At 43.1% G+C, this 25377-nt stretch overlaps 1 protein-coding gene across 3 annotated transcripts in view; it reads right to left on the bottom strand.

Annotated features, from left to right (window-relative positions):
• Positions 1-24067, bottom strand: part of LOC309394533 (solute carrier organic anion transporter family member 1C1-like) — a 32713-nt gene extending 8646 nt beyond the window's left edge. For 2 of the 3 annotated variants that reach the window (XM_081957831.1, XM_081957833.1), the window contains exons 1-12: positions 23927-24067; positions 22216-22414; positions 18740-18864; positions 16994-17135; positions 16196-16328; positions 12523-12644; positions 10426-10572; positions 7641-7739; positions 5112-5354; positions 3849-4013; positions 1604-1799; positions 189-354 (exon numbers count right to left, since the gene is read on the bottom strand). In XM_081957831.1, the coding sequence (XP_081813957.1) occupies positions 189-354; positions 1604-1799; positions 3849-4013; positions 5112-5354; positions 7641-7739; positions 10426-10572; positions 12523-12644; positions 16196-16328; positions 16994-17135; positions 18740-18850 (1524 nt within the window). In that variant the 5' untranslated portion in view covers positions 18851-18864; positions 22216-22414; positions 23927-24067. The remainder of the gene's footprint in view (positions 1-188; positions 355-1603; positions 1800-3848; positions 4014-5111; positions 5355-7640; positions 7740-10425; positions 10573-12522; positions 12645-16195; positions 16329-16993; positions 17136-18739; positions 18865-22215; positions 22415-23926) is intronic. The other variant, XM_081957832.1, reaches the window with a different exon arrangement.
• Between the last annotated feature and the right edge of the window lie 1310 nt (positions 24068-25377).

Here is a 25377-nt window from a genome sequence, read left to right as displayed (position 1 = left end):
GGATGGATGATAGATAGATAGATAGATAGATAGATAGATAGATAGATGGATGGATGGATGGATGGATGGATGGATGGATGGATGGATGGATGGATGGATGGATGGACGGACGGACGGACAGACAGACAGATAATGAGGACTAATTTCCTTTCCATTGTAGGCATATAGTATAACATCTCTGCATTTACCAAATCCTTTCCACTTCCCACGGATGTTTTGCAGCCAGCTAAACATGGGTTCATGTAGGTGATACCATTGTCTCCACAAACTGGGTCCCAGTGGGTCGTTTCACAGCCACAGTTAGAGTTGCAGACAGATAACGGCTTCTCTTTGTAGAAGGACACTTCTTCGATGCTACAGGAATAGTGATGGAGCCATTAGCAATCCAAAGAGGGAAAGATAGACCTTATTCTCAGCCAAAACAATGCCATCCATGCATAAGAGGTAAGAATGAGAGGTTGCAGAAGGATAACAAAGAGTTAGAAACAACTCTTGTTGCAAGAAAGAGGGATCTCCAAAGAGACCAATAAGACTAAATTATCCCAGAAAGGACACTTTTGAATCTGTTGAAATGATGATTGTTCCCCCCCCCCCCCCAAATAAAAACCTGTGCTTTAATCTACTTTGTACCTTCTTATGGGAAAATCATCAAAGGGAAAGAGGTATATGTTTTCTACCTTATTCTCAGGGTGATTGAGGATTTCTTTCCAAAATTCTCTCATTGGTTCCCCTCCCCACTCTGCCCTCAGCTTATGGATAGTCCTCAAGTTACAACCACACAGTGAAAGCTGCCCATTATGATCATAAGTCATAAGGGTTGTAAAATGGGTTGGTCACATGACCAATCAGATTTTACTACCTTTTTATAGTAGTTAAGCAAACACCGCAGGCATTAAGGGAAACCATGGCTTGTTATAGAGGCAGTTTTAGATCTTCCAATGCTGGTCATAAGGCCCATTTTGATTCGGCTGTAACTTTGAATGGTCGGTTACAAGTCAAGGACTAGCTCAGTGGTGTGGTTCAGCCCGTTTGCACTGGTTCAGGCAAACTGGTTGTTAAATTACCACCTCGGAAGGATGGAAGGCGGAGTCAACCTTGAGCCTGGTGAGATTCGAACTGCCAAATTGCAGTCAGACAGCAGTCAGCAGAAGTAGCCTGCATGTCACTGCGTTAATTGGTTTCCTAGCTGCGCTGAACATTTACTGCGCAGGTCACAGTTCTTATCTGCAAATGATTTACTGCGCATGCACTTTTACATTCCTCCTCAACTTTCTCTTCTGATCTTCTGTTCACCTGCCGAAGGAGGCAGGCACATAGCTCCTGCCAAGATGTAATTAATTCAGTTAGCAAGTTTGTATTTTTACTTTCTTTTATATTAAAAATGTTTTTATTAGATCTTTCTTCGGGTTTATTTTTGCTTATTCAGAAGTATACTGCCAGGAAAGGCCACGATCCATCATTATTAATTACAAAGGTTTAAATTATATTCCTTAACCCTGCAGGTCCTGCATTCTAACCACTGTACCACTGCGGCTCAAAAGCATGTGTTAAGTGCCTCTCCCTCCCATCACCCCCCTCCCCAAATATGAAGCAGGTGACAAACCCAGAGTAGTTGACGGTCAAACCAGCCACTTGAAGCACTTGGCAACTGGCACCAAAGTAAAAGAGGTTTAGCAGGAAGCCTGTCACAAAAGTGATGCAGGCAAACTTTGCCATGGCGGTGATGTGCAGTTTGAACTTCTTGATGATAAAACCTCCCAGGAACATCCCCACAATGGTGATAGGTAAGACGATCACACCTACGGAGAGGGAGCAACGGCATCATTTCACGCATCATCACTCAACACAAAACCCATGTCCTTCTTCAGAATAACGGCTACCATCAGCCATTGCCAGGAGTGCAGGTAGTCCTCCGCTTACAACCATTGGTTTAGTGAGCATTCAAAGCTACAACAGCACTGGGAAAAGGGACTTAGGGCCATGTTTTACACCAACGGCCCTTGCCGCATCCCCATAGTCATGTGATCTGAACAACTGACTCATATTTATTAGGGTTGCAATGTCCTGGGGTCACATGATCAGAGGTGGGTTCCTACGGTTTTGGACCAGTTCGGCCGAGTAGGTAGTAACTCTGCCGGACACAGACACCCTGAACTGGTTTTATCGGCAGCGGCATAGGTGCCACCATCTTGGTTTTTGCTTCTGCGCGTACACAGAAGCAATCTTGTTTACTTCTGCACATGCCCTCATAGCGCGCCTCAAGTGTACGCACACGTGAAGCGCACCCCTGAGCAAACCGGCAGTAACAGAAACCCGAACCCACCCCTGCAAATGATCCCTTTCTGATGAGCAAAGTCAATGGAGAAGCCAAAGCCACTTAACAGCTGGGTAACTAAGTCAACAACTGCAGTGATTTACTTAAGAACTGCGGCAAGAAAGGTCATAAAATGAGGCGAAGCTCCCTTTAACAACTGTCTTGCTTAGAAAGTTTGAACTCAGTTGTGGCTGTAAGACAAGAAGTACCTGTAATACCATAGTTTTCGGAGTATAAGACGCAGTGAAGTATAAGACATACCAAGATTTTGAAGAGGCAAATTGGAAAAAAAAAAGTTTTTGCCCTCTGCAGACCTCCCAACAATGGCCTGTTTGGGGCCTGCATAGCCTTTAGGAGGCTTGCAGGGTGCTCCTGGGGGGGGTTCGGGGGGGGGCAAAAACAAGCAAAAACCAGCCTGTTTTTCGTTCATTTCTGCCCTCCGCAGCTCCCAGGAGGACACTGGAAGCCTCCTAAAGGCTACGTACGGCCATTTTGGTGAAGGGTTTTGTGAAGCAAAAAATGCTGTATTCAATGTATGAGATGCACCCAGATTTTCACCCTCTTTTTTGAGGGAAAAAGATTAGTCTTATACTCCGAAAAATATGGTAATTATCTGCCTCATTTTGACAGGGTCACAGAAAATGCCAGTTGTGGGTGAGGTCAGAACCAAATTTGATGAGTCTGGTGAGAACCAAAATTGAGAATGGCCGTTGTTTTTTCTTCTAACACTCCTGCATCCTCATTTCCTGCTATATTCTTTGGCCTTCTCTTCTATCCTACTCTTCTTCTTTCTCTCTGACACCCAGCACTCCTCTCTATGCACACAGAGTTCACTCTTGCAGGAAAATTATGTCCAATATATCTTGTGTGCTTGCTCAATCTCATGGAATGTCTATTAGTTTTGTGTAGTGGTTAAGGCACCAAATTAGAAACAGAGACTGTGAATTCTAGTCCCATTTTAGGCATGGAAGCCAGCTGTGTGACTTTGGGCCAATCACCAGGAGACTGTGAGCTCCAGTCCCATCTTAAGGATGAATGCCAGCTGGATGGCTTTGGGCCAATTACTACGTGATGGTGAGTTGTAGTTCCATCTTAGGCATCAGTCAGCTGGGGGACTTTGGACTAATCACTAGGAGACAGTGAATTCTAGTCCTGCCTTACCCATGAAGCCAGCTGGGCAGGGGTGAAATCCAGCAGGTTCTGACAGGTTCTTGAGAACCGGTAGTGGAAATTTTGATTAGTTCAGAGAACCGGCAAATGCCACCTCCGGTTGGCCCCAGAGTGGGGAGGGAATGGATATTTTGCAGTATCCTTCCCCTGCCATGCCCACCAAGCCATGCTCACCAAGCCACACCACACTCACCAAGCCACACCCACAGAACCGGTAGGAAAAAAATTGAATTTCACCACTGCAGCTGGGTATCTTTGGGCCAATCACTCTGTCTCTCAGCCCAACCTATCTCAAAGAGGAGTTGTTGTGGGGAAAATAGGAGGATGAAGATGTATGGATAATAAAAAGAGGAGTTTCACCTACCAATAAGAAAAATGGCTCTTGAAACAGAGATGTTGAACTGCTGCTCCATAAACTTTGATTCAAAGGTTATTACCCCAACCAGAGAATTGTATTGGAGGACTGTAAGGAACAAATAGATGAGGAAGATGGAGTTTCCAAACAGTTTTTTCAAAGTAGGAAAGAAATCTGGAATAGCAAAAAAAAAAAAGAAAGAAATACCGTAAATAAGATAAAAGGCTAAGCAAATTCAATATCAGGTCTATTTAGCCCTGAAACTATTTTTGATTCCTGTTCAAATTTGTAATGAAAAAGTATGATTTTTACAAGGTGGAAAAATCATGCATTATAGAATCAAGTCATTTAATAAGTTGTTAATTAACACGGTTGGAATAAAATCATCACAATAGTTAAGATTTATTGACATGATCTAATCCGACAGGACTAATTAAACATTATAAAGATAAGGTAAAGGTTCCCCTCACATATATGTGCTAGTTGTTCCCGACTCTAGGGGGCGGTGCTCATCTCTGTTTCAAAGCCAAGGAGCCAGTGATGTCCGAAGATGTCTCTGTGGTCATGTGGCCAGCATGTCTAAACGCCAAAGGCGCACGGAATGCTGTTACCTTCCCATCAAAGGTCGTTCCTATTTCTTCTACTTGCATTTTTTTACATGCTTTCGAACTGCTAGGTTTGCAGAAGCTGGGACAAATAACGGGTGCTCACTCTGTTAAGTGGCGCTAGAGATTCGAACCACCAAACTGCCAACTTTTCTGATCAACAAGCTCAGCATTTTAGCCACTGAGCCACCATGTCCCAATTGAACATTATAGCCCCAGTAAAATCAGTGCCAGGGTCAAAGTGAGTTAGCAAAAACAATAGCAGTTAGACTTATATACTTATATACCGCTTCACAGTGCTTTACAGCCCTCTCTAAGCAGTTTACAGAGTCAGCACATTGCCCCCAATAATCAGGGTCCTCGTTTTACTTTTCTATTTTTTTTCTTTCCTGCTCTTTCTTTTTTTTTCTCTCTTCCCATTTGTTTCTATTCGTTTTTCTCTTTTAATTGTGATTTTTTCCAATAAAATTATGTTTAAAAACTGAACATGTTTCCCAAAAGGTCTTTTTGGAAACCATAGCCTTTTCATTTGCATTCATTTATTAAATTGATATGCCGTCCATCTCACTCTAGGAAGTGACTCTGGCAATTGAATAAAAGATGGGAGAACACAGGTTTAGTTGCAAAGCTCAGAATGAGCTACTCGTGAAGAGGTCATTCAACCCACCTTTTGCCACTTCCGAAACCTTTAGCTGTGGATGTCTGGGAGCTTCCATTTTGTTCTGGCTGACTTGAGTGATGACATAAACCTCCGTTGACTTCTTAACAACTTGTTCTCCTTCTTGTGGCAAAGAGTAAGGCAGGAACCAGAAAGGGAGAGATGACATGAAACTGGTGGCACCACAGATCAACATCCCAAGCCACCAGGCACCGACCCAACGCATGTCTTTGGAATTGATGGTCAGTGTATCTAGGAGGGGAAAAAAGGGGAGGAGGCAAAGTTGCATATGAAATCTTTTACATTTTAGAATTTAGAATAACAGAGTCAGAAGGGATCTTGGCGGTCTTCTAGTCCAACCCCCTGACTAGGCAGGAAACCCATTACCGTTTCAGACAGATGGCTATCCAACATCTTCTTAAAGACTTCCAGTGTTGGGGCATTCACAACTTCTGGAGGCAAGATGTTCCACTGATTAATTGTTCTCACTGTCAGGAAATTTCTCCTCAGTTCTAAGTTGCTTCTCTCCTTGATTAGTTTCCACCCATTGCTTCTTGTTCTACCCTCAGGTGCCTTGGAGAATAGTTTGACTCCCTCTTCTTTGTGGCAACCCCTGAGATATTGGAACACTGCTATCATGTCTCCCCTGGTCCTTCTTTCTCTTAAGCTAAACATACCCAGTTCCTGCAACCGGTCTTCATATGTTTTAGTCTCCAGTCCCCTAATCATCTTTGTTGCTCTTCTCTGCACTCTTTCTAGGGTCTCCACATCTTTTTTACATCATGGCTACCATGATGTAAAAAACTTCTATTAAGTACATCCCTTGGATTGATCAGGACTTAATATTCATGGCATGTTTAATCTTAACTTGGTATAACAACATGTAGTTCAGTTCCATTTGAACAGCACCTTATCAGCTCCTCTAAATTTTAAGGTGCTCCATTATCATAAGCAAAGGTTGTTTTACGTGTGCACAATCTGGCCTCTTGCCTAGTGTAGCATTCAACCGATTAGGCAAGCCCAGAAAGAGGATTCTTCCAATAACCAGATTAAGTAGGTTGTGGGTTGTTGCTTTTTTCTCCCACTCAATTGTGTCTGACTCTTACAGATGGCCTTGTGGTTTTCGTGGCAAGGTTTTTCAGAAGTGGTTTGGTATTGCCGCCTTCTTAGTGCTGAGACAGAGTGGCTGGCTCAAGGTCATCCAATGGCTTTGTAGGTGAGACTAAAAGTCACCATCTCTAATTCAACATTAATTAGAACTGCAGAAAAAACAATGGCTACCAACCTGCCTTCCATTGAGGATCTGTACACTGCATGAGTCAAAAAGAGGGCTGTGAAAATATCTACAGACCCCTCACATCCTGGACATAAATGGTTTCAACTTCTACCCTCAAAACGACGCTATAGGGCACTGCACACCAGAACAACTAGACACAAGGACAGTTTTTCCCCCACATGCCATCTCTCTGCTAAACAACTAATTCCCACAACACTGTCAATAATTTACTAAGACTATGTTACTATTATTATTCTCTTCCTTCCTAGTATCTATCTCTTCCCACTTATGACTATAACCATGTTGCTTGTATCTTTCAATTTATATTGTTTTTATTTGTTTCCTAGTACAATTTGTTAGCTCATTAGTAACCTTGACTATCACTAAGTGTTGTATCTTTTTATTCTTGATGAATATATTCTATTTTATTTGTCTTTATGTGCACTGAGACCATCTGCACCAAAGACAAATTCCTTGTGTGTCCAATCACACTTGGCCAATAAAGAATTCTATTCTATTCTATTCTATTCTATTCTGTTCTGTTCTGTTCTGTTCTGTTCTGTTCTATTCTCCCCTCCCTCCCCTCCCTTCCATTCCATTCCATTCTATTTCTGTGGACTAGTCACTTGTAGCAGACATACTTATAGGATGGCTTCATGCAATAGCTTCATTCACACTCAATGCTAAAGCAATAGCTGGGTTTCAACAACATATTAAATGGCAAGCAAGCTTATTTTAAGCCTAGTCTAGCTTGTTGTAATCAAGTCATTAGGAAAGAATCTCTACAATTTGGTCCAAATATTCATTGGTGAATCTTTTCTTATATCATTCGCTCCTTCCCATACTTATCTAGTCACCAAATAGAAAATTTAAAACCTCAGTTTAACAGATTCATGGGGAAATGGAAAGAGGATGTAAATTATTCCCAAATGTCTCTTAAATCCCAAAGCATGTCATTTGCATTAATTGTTATCGTTTGTGTAATGAAATCAAATTGGCACAAAGGACTAATTTGCCCCATCTTATAAAATGAATGTAAAATCAATGCATGTTTACTAGCCTTTTCCAGACTATTTCCGAAAATAATGGACCAGAGTTTCTTTGGAATAATGTCTGGACAATAAGGTTGTCCGATGCATCTGAAGTTTGCTAAACAGGACTTCATTAAATCAAAGTTTTGATGTCTGGCTAGCTAAAGTCTACCAGATGAAAAGACAAAAAATAGCTGAGAAGAAACATTGGAGGGGATACTTGCTCCTTACCTGGGTTTACTGCTCCAATGTCAACCCACAAACTGGCACAGAAAGCTCCAAGCAGAAAGCCAAGAGATGGTCCAAACATCCCTGCAGATCGTACAGTTCCTGCAAAAGATGAGTTAACCTAAGTACAGGAACACCTGCAGAACAAGACTTCAGCACAGATCATGAATGGGGTCTACAGCAGGTGGCAGCATCAAACCAACTTTGAGTGCTAACAAAGCTAAGCAAGATGATACTTGGTTAGTACTTAGATTAAGACCACCAGAAAATCCCAGAACTGTAGACGTGACTTGGAACATCTATCATCTTTCCTTCCCTCCCTCCCTCCATTTCTCCATCCATCCATCCATCCATCCATCCATCCATCCAGGGGTGGCAATAGCAATGGCAATTACAAATTATTTCCATATTATTGCTAAAAAATAGGCAGGTGCTATTACCTGTAATAACTTTTCCTCCTGGGGAGGAAAGCTATGGCAAATCTAGATGGCATACTAAAAAGCAGAGACATCACCCTACCAACAAAAGTATAGTCAAGCTATGTTTTTTCCAGTTGTAATTATGGCTGTGAAAGTTAGACCATAAGAAAGGCTGAGTGCCAAAGAATTGAGGCCTTTGAACTCTGGTGCTGGAGAAGACTCCTGCATTGAGTCCCTTGGACTGCAAGGTGATCCTAGAGGAGATCAACCCTGACTGCTCTTTAGAAGGCCAGATCCTGAAGATGAAACTCAAGTACTTTGGCTACCTCATGAGAAGGAAGGACTCACTGGAGAAGAGCCTCATGCTGGGAAGGATGGAGGGCAAAAGAAGAAGGAGATGACAGAGAATGAGGTGGCTGGAGTCACTGAAGCAGTAGGAGTGAGCTTAAATGGACTCCAGAGGATGGTAGAGGACAGGAAGGCCTGGAGGAATATTGTCCATGGGTTCACAATGGGTCAGACACGTCTTTGCAACTAACAACAACAACAATTACCTGTAAGGTGAGGAGGATACATGATTCTACCTGTAAGAGAAGGACTGATAGAGCCAAGGGAGGAGTTAAATGAGACATCAGTTTAGAATTGTTACATAGCCATAAGTGAACTAAATCCAAGTCCTCTTGGACACCACTGACTCTTATCTAGTTTTAACCAGATGCTAAACATTAGTCTGAGAAAATACCAGTGCATAGGCTTTAACAAAAAAACAGTGATCTGGAACTTCTGTGTGCGGGCTTAGTATTTCACGCCTGACATTATCTGCATTTTGAAAAATGCGGAGGAGGGTAATTGTATGTGGGATGACCGTGGGCTATAGGGAAAGATTGGGGGGATGGGACATACAACTGTATAAGGCAGGGCCGGATTTTCCTATAGGCTAACTAGGCTTCAGCCTAGGGCCTCAAGATCAAGAGGGGCCTTTTATTTTTATTTATTATCCGTGCCACATTTTTTATAAAGGTTAGTACCAATTACAACATGTTTCATTTAATATATTGATATATATTACAGTAATGATGTATTTTATTATCTCTCATGTAATTTACAAACTTAAAAATGGGAGGTGAAAGGGCCCCATAAGTGGAATAGCCTAGGGCCTCTTTTCATCTAAATCCGGCCCTGGTATAAGGGGCAGAGAAAGACACTCAGAAAGGATCCTCCTGAATGTACCAGGCTTTTATAAGATACGGTGTAGGATATGCACTTTCAGACTTGCAAGGTTTTGTTAACGTAACCCTACCACAAAGTAGAATTAGGTCGCAACTACACCACTACTACTAAACTACTGGTTGTTTCTCCTAATTTTCTTTCCAAAATATCCTCTGTTCTCGCTCTCCAAAAGCTGGCATAATTCCTTCTCTCATTTTCTGTGCCAGCAAGAAAAATGGGCTTAGTGTTTCAGAACTACCATCTGCTGAATTTCTATGAATGGTTTTTAAGGTGGACTTACTTAAGAATCCTTGCGATGAAATAGTTTGAACCTACTAAAGGCAAGAATTGAGCTCCTAGTTGCCTTCAGACTAGGCTGGAATTGCGTTTCCTGGGATATTGTGGCCCACCAGTGGCCAGTGGAGCTGGTGGCAAACTCAGATAGTGAGGAGGTTGGGGAGGAACATGGGGCAGTCGTGGAGTCTGGGGAAGGCTCTGAAGATGGCTCTGTGTCAGAGGCAGAGATGGGGCCAGGGCCGTCCGACAGTTATCAGTTGCCTTTGGAGTGAGAGATCAGTGGGGCAGAAGAACAGCTGGAGCCTGTTCCTGATGCGTGCATGCATAGAGCTGCCAGGAGAAGGGAACAGTTAAGGAACAAGGGTCAACTCGGGAGTAAGGGCACAGGTGGACGGTGAATGGTCCCTCCCATAGGGAATAAAGAGGAGCAAAAGGGGAGGGGAGTTTGCAGGGGGAAATTAGTTCAATTAATTAGTGTGAAGATTTGTTCGTGACTCTCAGAGACTCCTTGCCAAGTATATTTTAGTACAGCATTGCATTTGGAAGGTTATCGGCCTGGCAGCTCTCCAAGCCTGATAAGGTCTGTGTTTGTAAATTCACCCTTGAAAGACTGTTTGCCGGGACTTTGTTGGATGTGAATGAGAGGAATTCACATTAGCTTAATAAAAAGGGGTTTTGTCAGGATAAGGAGTCTGCTTTGTGATTTTGTGAAGTCAGAACATAGAATTCCCAGTCAATGCAGTCATCGAACAGAGTTGAAGTCTGGGAGTTGAAGTCTGAGGTCTGGGATAGCTACAACTTTGGTCCCACCTCAGTTGTAATACTCAAATTCAGGAGGGAAAGAGTGATTGTCTTTATCTTACCTATGTAAAAGGCAGAGTTTTCTTCCGTGGCAAAATCATCAATGTAAGACATTCCCAGAGGCATGATAGGCGCTTCCCCAATTCCACGTAGAAGGTTCCCAGCAAGCACAAAGACCCACAAGTAGGAACTAGCCATTTTTTCACATCCTGAAAACAGAAGATGTCCCCAAAAGTTATGAGGTCCACAACCTGATCACAATACTACCTGAGCATTACAATTTTCTTTCCAAAGTACAGGTAATCCTTAACTTACAAAGACAATTGGGACCAGAATTTCTACTGCTAAGCAAGGCAGTTGTTAAGTGAGTGGCGTCCGATTTTACAACCTTTTTTTAACCACCGTTGTTAACCACTGCAGTTGCTAAATGAATCACATGGTCGTTAAGTGAATAGCAATAACACTTACTTATATATTGCTTCACAGTGCTTTTACAGCCCTCTCTAAGCAGTTTATAAAGTCAGCATATTGTCCCCAACAAGCTGGCTTCTCATTTGACCAACCACAAAAGGATGGACGGCTGAGTCAACCTTGAGGCTGGTGAGACTCGAACTGCCAAATTGCAGGCAGCCAGCAGTCAGCAGAAGCAGCCTGCAGTACTGCACTCTAACCACTGCACCACCACAGCTCGTCCAACCTCCCCCTTTGACTTTGCCTGTTAGAAACTAGCTGGGAAGTTTGCAAATGCTAATCGCATGACCCTGGGACACTGCAACCATTGTAAACACATGCCGGTTGCCAAGCGCATGAATTTTGACTGTGAGGATGCCACGATGGTCATAAGTGTGAGAATAGGTGGTAAGCCACTTTTTTCAGTGCTGTTGTAACTTTAAACACTCACTAAATGAATGGTTTTAAGTCAAGGACTACCTGTAGCAGGCGTTCAGCTTCACCAATTCCAAGCCTTGCAAGCCAATGTCTACTCTAAGATAAGTTTCTAGCTCTTGTGATGTGGCTGAATTGTTCAAGGAAATGTAATAACAATTGCAAAAGCGAGCTCTTAGACCTGAGATAGTTTTGATGGATGGCAGGAAAGACACTTCCTCACAAGTCCTCAGTAAGTGTTATCTCCACTCCCCCCCCAAAAAATAATGGCCACAAGTAAGTTTGGGGGAGAATAACATTATAAGAAAATTGGAAGGGACCTTGGAGGTCTTCTAGTCCAACTCCCTGCTCAAGCAGAAAGCCTTATGCCATTTCAGACAAATGGCTATCCAACATCTTCTTCAAGACTTCCAGTGTTGGGGCATTCACAACTTCTGGAGGGAACTTCTGTTCCATTGATTAATTGTTCTAACTGTCAGGAAATTTCTCCTCAGTTCTAAGTTGCTTCTCTCCTTGATTAGTTTCCACCCATTGCTTCTTGTTCTACCCTCAGGTGCCTTGGAGAATAGTTTGACTCCCTCTTCTTTGTGGTAACCCATGAGATATTGGAAGACTGCCATCATGTCTCCCCTAGTCCTTCTTTTCATTAAACTAGACATACCCAGTTCCTGCAACCGTTCTTCATATGTTTTAGCTTCATCTATTTTAGCCTAAAAGACTGGCACAAATTTCTCTCAAGGGACAAATAATTAACCTCATCTGCTTGTTTCATTTCCAGAAACCTATCAAGTCCAATATGGCTTCTGAGGCTTTCTCAGAGTACATCCTTAAACCTTGGAGTGTTTATTTCACATCTTGAGTTTTTCATGAGCCCACTCTGAACAAGGAAGTTTACTTTGATTTGTAAGGGCGAAAAAATTCCAATCAAACTGGGAAATCATATTGTGGATTGCTAGGCAAACAAGGACAATAGGCGAACCTTCTAAAGAGTAGATTTACAGTATGACGAATCTAAAGAATGAGGTAATTTTTCCAGACTTCCGTGTGGAAACTTAACACCTGAGTGCTCACTCTTTTCAGAGGTGGGGATTGATGGCCCCTTTATGACTTGTGGACTTCAACTCCCCAGAATTCCTGAGCCAGCCATTTTCAGGCATTCTGGGAATTGAAGTCGACTGGTCATAAAGGGGCCATCAATCCCCACCCCTCCTAGATAAAACAAGGCTCCGCTTTCCCCTATAAAGGCCCATGGCCACTGGAAATTTTTTACTTACCAGTCGTAGTTGTGTTGTGGGATGTTTCAGCAAGCGTGTAATGATGGGGAGAAACGGATGAACAAGCTGAAACACTTGTAGATGAATTGGCCAAGGAAACCGCAATACTTTTGTAATTGTAACTGCAAAACAAAAGCCGGGATTATGGGATTGAAAAGGGTTCTCACCTCGGCTTCCACAAACCACGAAGCAACTCTTCCTTGTCCTGACAAAAAACCCCTTTTTATTAAGTTAAGTTCTGCTCATTCACATCCAGCAAAGTCTTTCGAGGGAGGCTTTACAGTCACAGACCTTATCTGGCTTGGCAAGTTGGCAGGCCCATATCTGTAAAACTTGGCAATGAGCCTCAGAGAGTTATGAACCAATGAAGCAAACTGATTGTCTCCTGCAAACTCCACTCCACTTTCACTCCTCTTTTATTTCCTCTGGGAGGATCCATTCATCGTTCACCTGTGGCCTTACTCCCAAGTTGACCCCTGTTCTTTAGTTGTTCCCTTTGTTTGGCAACTCTGTGCATGCGCACACTGGGAACAGGCTCCAGCTGTTCGTCTGCCTCATTGATGTCTGACTCTGAAGGCAGCTGGTAACTGGCATATGGCCCTGGCCCCCTCTCTGCCTCCGACACAAAGCCCTCATCAGAGCCTTCCCCAGACTCCAGGACTGGCCCCTGTTCCTCCACAACCTCCTCATTGTCCGAATCTGCTACCAGCTCTGCTGGCCACTGGCAGGCCACAATAGAATGTTAAACTTTTCCTTCCATCGTTATTTGAGAAAGACGATCTCTCTATGCATCTGATTGATGGTTGGGTGAATATGTGGTTTGGGTTGACTGCGCGTGCAAAACCCAGGAAAACCAAACATAATTATTGTGCTCCATGTCCAAACAGATCTGTGATAGAAAAAGTACTTTGTTTTGGGTGTTCCCCTAGGTTTTGCTCTCCATGCTATGTGGACCTCCCTCCTACGTTATTTTCTCAAGAACCTTGTAAGGAGGAACAATAGCAAATGAATTAAATTCTGCTGTTTGGGTGTGTATGTGAAAAAAGGTTTAAAATAGATGCTCTGCTCCTGATCCAACATTCTGGCCTCTTAGCACACTGTTTACTTATATTAAGTAACAGTTGGACATACACTGAAACACCTAATGGTTGCTAGGTCACTTTCAAACCTACGGTAGATATGGGTCTATGTATGCATGTGTCACACTCATGTAGCAACCCAGTTCATTTGCTTTTCATGATCAGCAGCATCCATGGAGATTGGGGGAGGGGAGTTAAAATTGTCAAAATGGCAGACTGGGCATCACGAGAGAAGCCCCCTACCTATTTGCATATAAACTGACAGTGTATGTATCTTCAAAGGAAGCTGGGTTTGCACTACAGCAGACCACCCACTATCTTGCTAATGCTGACCTCCCTTTCATGGGCGCCATTCTTTATGATCCAGTGGATTACATAAAATGAAGCAATCTACCTATCCATCCATCCATCACCTACCCAAGCATCCATCTATCCAATCATCCATCCATCGAATCATCCATCCAATCATCCATCCAATCATCCATCCATCCATCCATCCATCCATCCAATCATCCATCCATCCATCTATCCAATCATCCATCCATCGAATCATCCATCCAATCATCCATCCAATCATCCATCCATCCATCCATCCATCCAATCATCCATCCATCCATCTATCCAATCATCTATCCATTCAATCATCCATCCATCCAATTATCCATCCATCCAATCATCCATCCATCCATCTATCCAATCATCTATCCATCCAATCATCCATCCATCCATCCAATCATCCATCCATCCAATCATCCATCAATCGACCCATCTATCCAATCATCTATCCATCCAATCATCCATCCATCCAATCATCCATCCATCCATCTATCCAATCATCTATCCATCCATCCATCCATCCATCCATCCATCCATCCAAAGGTGGCCATGGGTGTAGGCTACTGGCCTCAAATTTGAGTTGAGACCACCTCAAATCAGTTTTTATCTTCTTCCACATGGGCTCCTGGGAACTTCTCATATGAGACAGAAATAAACAAAGATATGAAAGTAGAGTGAATGGTTTAAGTAAAGGAGCTGAACAAGAACATCATGTCTAGGGAGTGTTGATGAGGTCATCAGAAAGGCAGAGGTGAGAAGTTTAAAGAATCATAGGTACTCCATGAAGTGGTGTATGCCTGTATAGGGAGGGGAAAAATGTTGTTTTCTAAGGATAGAAAAGCAAGGAGAAATACTGAATAGTGAATGATGTTGGTGTAACTTGAATATTACTTAATGAACTTAAAAGCTCTTAGTTCCTATCCTTGATTTATTATATTTTCTTATGGTTTCTTAGTCCTTTTCTATGCTGTGCAGAACATAGCTTATCTGAAAGGAGTGAATAAGCATTTTTATTTATTTACTTATTCATTTATATCCTGCCATTATGTTTACAAATAACTCAAGGCAGTAAGTGCGCATATCCAACATACCTCCCTCTTTCTATTTCTATTTCTCTCACAATGACAACTCTGTGAGTGGATTGGGCTAAGAGGTAGGGGGGACTTGCCCAAAGTCATCCAGTTGGTTTTCTTGGTGAAGGGGGGATTTGAACTCATGGTCTCCCACTTTCTAGCCTAGTGCCTTAATCACTAGACCACTGGAGAACCATGGAAGCTATGAGATGTGCCATACCCATTCTTCTTCTACAGAAGCCTCAGTATGGTTAAATTCATATGCTGGAAATGTAGCCAAGAATAGTGGACTTGCCCAAAAGAAAAAAAAACGGGCAAAGATACACAGCTAGAAAAGATGATAGGGAAACATGTAGATTTTAAACCTGAATTGTTTTTATTAAGTATAATATCAGAGAAAGTTGATGAGAAAAGTATGTACGGTACTTATTATTACAGGTCTTAACAGCAGTGAGGATTATATTAGCGCAATAGTGGAAAAATGAAGATATACCGTGAGATGAAGTGATAGGAAGATACTAGATTGTGCAGAAATGGATAAATTGACATTGAAAATTAAACAGAAAGGAGATGTAGAATATTATCAAACATGGAATCTATTTTATCAATGGTTGGGGGGGGGGGGAAGGGTGGAGATTAAGAATGTAAACTTGTATTGTGAAGCAACTTAAATACCCAGAAAACAGAAGGTTTATTAAGCACTAAGAAATAGAAAATCATTTTTTTGAAAAGTATGGCTAAATTCATATCAACCATTTAGTTTTGGTACTGAGTTTATCTGTTTCCTGGTTCCTCTCATATTATAACTGTATTCACAATATAATAGGTCCATTAAAGATGTATTAAAGACCTATAAACCTGATTGGTTCTAACCCTGGTTAGTTCTTGATTAGGTTTAGTGCATATTTTACCATTTTGTCCAGATCCTGCCCTGTTTATGGTTTATGGTTTCTTGAATTTTGCAAAACAAGAAAGCGAGGCATTCCAGGAAACAAACAAAACAAAGCACATGCTGTCTTTTAATTAGAAAGCAATCCAACAGGCTGGATTCGTACAAGAAGTCACACCACAATTCACCTAAAAGGGAATCATCATCAACAAAAACCAACCCGCTCCTCAGATTAACTCAGGTGTTGCAGCTGTAGCTTTCAAGGTAGAAAGTCTGGTCAAACAAACCGCACTTACCGTCCCATGATGAAGTGTGGTATCACCGATAGAAAGGATCCCAAGGTCATAATCAGACAACCTGTTGCAATCACCTTTGGGCGGTGAACTCGTGGTCCAAGATAACTCACCAGAACCATTACCAATAAGTTTCCTGAATCAGAAGAAGAGACATGAACAGCCATCTCGGGGAAAAGGAGGCCCTACTATGGCAGGGGTGTCAAACTCAATGTCATTGAGAGCCACGTCAGAGCTATGGTTGACCTTGGGGGGGGGGGTGCAAGCATGGATGACTGGGTAGGGATGACTGAGTGGGTGAGCGTGGCTGGGTGGGTGGGTGAGCGTGGCCAGCTTTACGCCACTCCCCAAACTGCTGGCATGTTTCCTCTTCGCATTGGGTAGAAAGGGCCGAAGCAGCGTGGGCTGGCCCCTTACATTTTCCAGGATGGCCCCGTGGGCCAGATCCAGTGGTGGGATCCTGCCGGTTTAACGACTGGTTCAGTGATTGCGTGCTCTGCACGCGCCCCCATCTGACACGCGTGCACAGTTTTAATAAAATTTACCTTCCACGTTACTTCTGGGGATTATTAACACAGCTGAGGTGGGGCAATCCGAATCAGCTGAGAGGATATAGGTAAGTAAAGCGCAGGGGCAGGAGAGAGGGCCCAGCTGATCATCGGAGCTACCAGTTCTCCTGAACCCGGCTGAACTGGCTGAATCCCACCCCGGTCAGATCCGACCACATCATGGGCCTTGTGTTTGACACCCCTGTTCTATGGTGAAGCTGTAACCTCTGCAACCCAGAGCGAGACAACCTACCTATCTCAAAGCTTCCGTCAATCAAGCCAACCACAGACGATGAGATCTCGAATCTCCGCTCGATTTGAATCGTCATGCTCTTCATGTAGCTTCCTGAAAAAGCTTTGGCAAAAAAAGAAAATGCCAGTGCTCCAAGAAATATCTAAGATGGAAACAGAGATAAAATAGTCAGCCAGCAAAGGAGCCGTTGCTCGAAAGTTGCTAGAGGCATCTCATCATTCTAACGTTATAGAGTAAGGGTGTCAAACTCAATTTTATTGAGGACCACATCAGGGTTGTGTTTGACCTTGGAGGGGCAGGGTGGACATATCCAGGGTGGGGTGGCCACCTCGACCTCACTTATGTCGGGGGCACTTGTGGGGGCCTGAGCGCTCTGCCAGCGAAAACGGGCTGCTGAGCTCCATTTTTGGCTGCAATGGCTTCCTGCAACCCTCCGCCAGTGACAATGGAGCTCCATTTTTGCTAGCAGAGGCTCCGCAAGTCAGATCTTTGATGTTTTCAGGTGACCCTGCGAGCCAAATCTAAGCATCCAGATCCAGTCCCGGGGCCTGAAGTTTGATACCCCTGTTATAGAGCATTTTCACTAATTACTGTTAATTTTTACTCTCCAAAGGCCCACAGTAGAGGTGGTATTGAGCCAGTTTGGACCAGTTTGCCTGAACCGGTTGTGGAAATTGCAGGTGGGCTCTATTCCTTCCTATTTAGGCATGTTTTTGAGGCCGGGCGCATGCACGGAAGGCTGGGCACATGCATGGAAGGGGCACGTGTGCCCACGAACCAGTGGTAACAAAATGTGAAACCCACCGCTGGCCCACAGGTAAGTGAAATGCCCATGGTAAACATTAAAAATTGAAAAATAAAACAACAAAATAAATAATACGCACTCTTCCAAGGCAAAAGAGCACAAAAGAGCTTTATGTTGTTTGCAGAATGTAGTTAGGTAGACGCAACCTAATTTCCACCAGGAGGCTGTTCCAAAAACCTACTGCTGCTTCCAAGAAGGGCCTTGCATCCCCCAATCCTCCCAAAAGTGGGAAACTACAAACAGCTTTTTCCTAGAATGATCACAACAGTTGGACTGATATTACAGATAGTCCTCAACGTACGACCACGACTGACCTCGTAATTATGCTTATCAGTCATGATGGCCGTTGAGCAGGACATCAGGGGACTGTGCCTGATCTTACAACTCTTTTTTCGTGGCAGTCATTAAGTAAACATAGCAGCCATAAAGCAGATGCGGTGCTCCTAAAGCAAAGATCACAGTCCTTGTGAATCCAGGGTCCACAACGGCTGTTATTTTTTTGTAAATGCCAATGCCAAGTATGTTATAAATCACAATGGTCTTTGCGTGGATGCTGCAAAAAAGGCTGTTAAATGAGAACCATCACCCCAAACTCAATGATAATAATATAGGAGGAGAGCTTGACCATTGGAACTTGTCATATGAGAAAGGCACGAACAGATTTAGGACTTTTTGCTACTCTGATTTTTTTTTTAAAAGCATGAATCGTACGAATATTGTACGAATATTTTCCAACCCTCCAAAGAAAGTGGCTGAGTAATTGCCTTTAGCTTTGAAACAGAAGGGGTGTGTAGCCTTCACTGGATGTAACCGGAGGATTTATTGGAGAGAAAATGGGAAGCTATTTAATTTCAGAATGGAAAGAAGAATAGCCTTTGTGGGACGCCGCTCAGAGAATCATTGAAGCGAAAATTGGAGGGAGGGAGGAGGAAAGCTATTACCTTTAATTTAGAAATAGAGAGAGATGTCATCTTCGTAGGATGTGATCCAAAGGTTTTCTCCAGGACAAATGGAATTTCTTTTGCTTGCTGTGAGGGTGTTTTTCCATCCATGGTGTTGATCTAAACTGAGAACACAGACTTTTCTGTTTGGTGGTCAAAAGATAATCGAAATGTCTACATTGGATCCTTCCAACTCTGTTATTCTGATTGGGAATTTCTGTCCTACAGGCCTAATCCCAGCGGTGGGTTTCACCTATTTTTACCATCGGTTCACCACAGGTGCGCACACTCATTTCGCATGCACATGCACCTTCTGTGCATGCGCCCGGTCTTCCATGCATGTGCTTTGCTCACATGTGTGCCCTCCACTCATGCGCCCGGCCTCAAAAACATGACTAAATAGGACAGCATAGAGCTGGGGTGGGTGAGCAGGCCCAGGGGTGAAATTCAGCAGGTTCTGACAGGTTCTGGAGAACCGGTAGCAGAAATTTTGAGTAGTTTGGAGAACCGGAAAATACCACCTCTGGCTGGCCTCAGAGTGGGAATGGAGACTTTACAATATCCTTTCCCTGTCACCCTCACCAAGCCATGCCCACAGAACCGGTAGCAACAAATTTTGAATTTGACCACTGGCCGGACCCACCTATGATCTCTGCTTCCTCTTTGCCTGAACCAGTCCGAACCAGCTGAATACCACCTCTGCCTAATCCTAAACTCAAAGGTTCATTCTACAATCTCAAATACCATGACAAAAACCCAGTCTTCTCCTAAGCCCTATCTTTCCATAATACCCCATTGCTTTCAACACCTATTCTTTTTTTTAATCCTCCACCTTCCTTCTCCAGGCTTAAGTGATGTTAGTCAACAAACAGAAGCATGTTGTAATTTTAAAGAGTGAAGAGAGATAATCAATTGGTTCGTAATTGCTATAAAGAAGATTGCTATATATGTGTGTGTGTGTGTGTGTGTGTGTGTCTGTCTGTCTGTCTGTGTGTGTCTGTGTTTCTTTTCTTTTTGCTTTTTTCTCCAGCACTGTCTTTCCTGTTTCTTCTTTTGTCTTTCTTTATGTTTTAATTTCACTCTATATCATTTCATGTTTTCCTTTTACTTATGTGATTTTTTTAAAAATAAAAGTTATTTTAAAAAGGTGCTAATCGGCATGACTCCAGTCATATTGTTCAACAGGTTTATTTCAAGTACAAAATTAGGAAGGTGACTTCTTGTCTTTTAATCAGAATGATAACAAGGAATTACACAGAAAAAAGTATATATATGAAGAATTGACAACAAATTAGAAACCTAATATGACAGATGAATAGCTAAGATCTTCTCAGTGATTGCATGTAGATTTAAAGAGCTTTGGAGGATGACCCTCTCCATTTCCACAACAAATTGCTCCTAATTTAAAACTATTAGTGTGAACAATGTGCTAAATAATTAAGGATACTAGCTATGTTAAAATCAACATCAATTCAAAATAAGGGAGATGGGGCCACACATTGTGCAACTCACAACTCAAACGCTACCTATGGTTGTTAGCTTGCCCACTCCAGATTGAGTATGGCTTGTACTAGATGATTAAAATAGCATCTTTTCATGCTGAACACTGTATGTCACGGAAGAGTAGGGTAGGGTGGGATGAGATGGGGTGGAATGGGAAGGAAGGAAGGAAGGAAGGAAGGAAGGAAGGAAGGAAGGAAGGAAGGAAGGAAGGAAGGAAGGAAGGAAGGAAGGAAGAAAGGATACAAAATGCAAATGAACTTTTTTGCAGCCTTAGACAGCAGATCAATCATGGTGAATCTTGAGAATTACATGTAATTCCCGGCCTACATGTATATCTTCCCAGTCTGAACACTGCAAAAACCTAGTAGGATAGGGCTTAAGGCAGGGATGGGTTCCGGATTCTTTTACTCCTGGTTCACTCAGGGACGTAATTTGGGGGCACGCTTGATGCGTGCTACACATGCATGCACAGTAGTGAAAAAATTGCAAGATGGCAGTGCCTACGGCCCCGCCGATAGAACCAGTTTGGGGTGTGGGCAGTTGAGTTACTACCTACTCGGCCGAATCGGTCTGAACTGATAGGAACCCACCCCTGTCTTAAGGCATTAGGAATGTGAGATCATTAACTAAATTCCATGTACTTGGAAGCCAAGTACAGCAGTGGCGGGATTCAAATAATTTAACAACCAGTTCTCTGCCCTAATGATTTCTTCCAACAACCAGTTCACCAAACTGCTCCGAAAGTTTACAACCAGTTCTCCTGAAGTGGTGCGAATTGGCTGAATCCCAACACTGAAGTAGAGTCAATCCTAATGAGAGACCACTAAGAAACCACAGAGATAAAGGCGACACCAGGAAGTTGGGGGGAGGGGGAACCTATCCTGGAAAAGACAGTGACAGACCATTCCTATGATGCTGCTGAAAGGATTTCATGAACATGTTTCTTAAGTCACATGGAGCCAAATTTAATCTGAAGGAAGCTTCAAAATGCACGTATAGATTTGCAGCTTGATAGCACAATCCTACACTTACCACCCCAAGAAAAGAAAAGCTATCTAACATGCTGACTTCAGTTCTGACGTAAAAGTGAATCGCAGAGTGGGCTACCAGAATCCCTGTTCAAATCCCATACTTTCAGAGTGTCATCGTTAAAAATATTTTCATACTCCCCCTTTTTTTATAACCCTCAAAGAGCCAAAGTTCAGTAGGACTTACTTTTTCATAAAAGCGAGCAAAGGAAGCTGTCCATGAACAGACCTCAGCATAGAATTCCCAAGGTTAAAAGTAACCCCAAGCCCAGATAGATCCTCCTTTTCATCAAGTCCTTGTGTTAGCTAATCCAGTATTAATTTTATGAGTCTCTCTCTCTCTCTCTCTCTCTCTCTCTCTCTCTCTCTCTCTCTCTCTCTCTCTCTCTCTCTCTCTCTCTCTCTCTCTCTCTCTCTCTCTCTCTCTCTCTCTCTCTCTCTCTCTCCAGGCAATCCCAGTGTTTATCTCTTCTGTAAATTCCTCGTGGATATGAAAAGGTACAGCCTTCCATCTTGCGGCCGTGAGCCAATTACCACATCAGATTAACGAATGTTGTAACAGGTCTAACATCAAACACTATGCAAACGGGGTGGAATGTGTTTGGGCCAACCTTGGTTGTTAAACACAAGCTACACTTTGCGCTTTATCTTTGACTGACGATCCATCGTCTGACCTCCATAGATAAAGGCAGAACATTTTAGTCAGGTTTCGGGCTCCTCCCAGGTTTTTTGAGTTACAGAGACATTTCGTTCTGTTTCTGCTCCCATCAGAACACAGGGGAGGGAAGCCACTTTGGTTAGATGTGGGTAAAGGTGGAGCAGATGACCACAAAGAAGAGTGAGGTTTCCCTTCACTGGAGATGATTGGATTAATGCTGGGCTAAAAGATGACCTACTCTATTTTTCAAAAATTCTCTTCGCCTGGAGAGCGACTTATTTCCTTACCCTTAATTCTTGGGAAACTCCTTCAGATTTATCTTGGCGGTGTTTCTGAGCTTTGTGGTTGGAAATGTCAGAAGGTTAAGTTCTGTTGTGGATTTCATGTGCCCGTCACTCAGAAGCTTTGAGGGTTGAACTTGGTGGTCCTTAGGGTCCTTTCTACCTCTATGGCTCAGTGATTTCTTGGCAGCTCCAACTTCTCAACCTGCAAAAAAAAAAAAAAAAGTCCCACGGGAGGACTTTAGGAGTGAGCAGCTGTACGTCACAGGAATCGTGAGCTCTGAAGATGTTGCGGAAAGGGTCTCTAGATAACGTCTGTGGTTGTCTGCAGGACCTTACTGCTTTTGTAAAAATGAAAAAAGAAGCAACACACTGTTGGACAAGTGATGTCCCTTTTATATTTATTTGTTTGTTTGTTTGTTTGTTCATTCGTTCATTCGTTCATTCGTTCATCTATCTATCTATCTATCTATCTATCTATCTATCTATCTATCTATCTATCTATCTATCTTTTCCTGAAAATAAGACCAGGTCTTATTTTCTTTTGGGTCCCCCAAATAAGCACTAGGTGTCAAACCCCAAGTCCTGGGCTTGCCACAGCGGGGCAGGAAGGGGCACCCTCAAACCCACATTAATCCCTAAATTCTATGAGATCTCCAATTTCATTTTTAACGTGGCTTCCCAGCCCATTGCCAGGATGGCAAATATGAACCATGCCCTATTTGGCAAGTTTCAGTCATTTTCCAGAATGCTCACTTTCACAAGACGAGATAAATCCACGCAGGAGTTCTATAAGGTCTACCATAGATTATGAGTAGGAGTATGCAGCTTCCATAGTCAGCGGATATATACTTCTTTATGCATTGTTAAAACTCAGGATTTTTTTAAATAAAAAAGAACATCTTAAATCTGCCCATACAGGGTGTTGTTGCCAACAGGCACTCTTTCCCAAGAAGAATCGCAATTGCAACCAAGAAGTCACCCTCCCTTTTTTGGGGGGTATCTCCAATTTCACCTTGGGTTACAGATATGGCTCCAGGTGGAATTCACCCCCTGAAAACATGTTGATATGAGGAGTCAGCAACTTGATATGGGAAGCAAGATTTTCTCAGGTATGTAAGGACCAACCATCCAACCAGCCTTAAGAAGAAGCTACCGTGCCTGGAATGGGGCAGGAGGTCCTACTCTGTTCCCGTTATGAAAACACAGGCCAGTTTCAGTTACGCAGAGAAAGGAAGGTTATGAATTGTAACAGCTACTTAAACCTACCCATTAGACTCAGTACATTTTCATTTAGACTCAAAATCCCTTGATTTTGGTGGTTTAACACGAATCCAACCATCCCACCTATTTATTATTAACTAATGTTGCAGTTGCCAGACTGCAGAAGCTAACACACACATACACACACACACGCACGCACACGCACACACACACACACTAAATAAAGCTAAGAAACTTTACAGCCATACTAAAAAGTAGATTTGTTTTTCTTTAGCAATGCCAAAAGATCACATCACATGCCCTCGTTTCCCAATTCATTCAACACCTCTTCTTTAGTTCTAGAATTATTTGGGGTGGGGTGGGGGGTGGGATTTCTAGCACAAGATCTTCCAAGGGTTAAGGGATTCCCACCAAGTACCCTCCCACCCGACCAAGGAAGGTAGGGCAGAGCTGATGAGAGGATCCCAACCCCCAAAAAAGAGAGAAAACTTACTGTTCGGTGTGGCAGGTCTGAACTCTTCAATCCCCTGAGGCAAGCAGCCAAATCATGTGCGTGTTCAGAGATCAGCCTCCCTTGGAAGGTGGAGAATTAATGCGGGGCATTGCATAACTTTTCCCTTGCTGGTGTTTTTTTTTTTCCCCTCTCCACTTATTTCCATCCTTTCCAGAGAGTAAACCAAAAAGGGAAGATTTATAAGGTGAACTGCGATGGCTTGCATTGTTAATAAATGGGCATTTTGCCTGCGGTTGCATTCGGTCTTTGCTCATAAATAGTTCACTTCTTTAGAAGAACAAAAATCCGCTTCTTCCACCTGCTGTTCTTTGCACTCCAGCGGTATGAAAGAATTGCAGTTTAGGGAAGAACGTGGGACCATCTATCTGGACCAGCGTTTCTGGACCTCAACTTTCAGAGGCGTGAACTTCAACAACCAGACGTTCCAGAATTCATGGAGTTGAAGATGTCATGGTTGAGAGAAATCGGTCTGGATTGAAAATATCTGCTACATGGCACCATATAGTGACTACCACCACTGAAAGACAACTACAGGTCACCATCAGAGGTGGTAATTCAGCGGTTCGGACTGGTTCGGGCGAACCGGTAGCTCTGCTGATCAGTGGGCCCCACCCACTTGCCTTATCCTGTCCTTTATCTCCTGCTTTCTAGCCCATCTCAATTGCGTGGCACAGCTGATTCCCCCCTTCGCTGTTCTACTTACCATTGCTGACTAGGAAGTTAGGAAGCTTTTAAATGCTCCCTTTTCCGCACTGCGCGCTCACTGAAAGGGTTGTTAAACCAGCCGCATACCAACACTGATCACCATTGAAAGTGATGACACCAAAAAGATACTGAAAACTCAACTGATGGTTTGAAGGCTCAAACCATCTACTGGTCCTTTGCTGCTGGAGGCCGGGTAGGCTGAAAACGGACCATTCCGGGCCCCAGCGAGACCTCCACGTGAACTGTTTTCAGCCGGTAGATTGCTGCAGGAGGCCATGGATGGCGAAAATGGGCCACTCAGGGGCCTCACCATTTGTTTTAGACTATAGTACTCTGTAGGGGCATAGTGGCTCAGTGGTTAAAGATGCTGGAAAGCTGATAGCCTAGGTTTGAGGCGCAGGTGCCACATGACAGATTGTGCTCCTGTTCCTGCCTCAGCTGCTGCCCACCTAGCAGTTTGAAAACAGGCAAATTCAAGTAAATAAATAGGTACTACATCTGGTGGGAAGGTAACAGCATCCCGTGCATCTCGATATATAGTTGTGCCGGTCACATGACCACAGAAATGTCTTTGGACAAAGCTGGATTCCTTGGCTAAGAAATGGAGATGAGCACTGCCCTCTAGAAGTGGACATAACTGGAGAGGGGAAAGCTTTGCCTTGATAGCTCCCTGATTGGTGGTCTAAATGACATCATTACAAGATGATAGTATTTCTTCTGAGAAA

Source organism: Natrix helvetica, assembly GCF_964273705.1.
Source record: "Natrix helvetica genome assembly, chromosome: 6".
Classification (NCBI taxonomy): domain Eukaryota; kingdom Metazoa; phylum Chordata; class Lepidosauria; order Squamata; family Natricidae; genus Natrix; species Natrix helvetica.
Note: the sequence above shows the minus strand (reverse complement) of the source record. Positions and strands in the feature narration are given on the sequence as shown.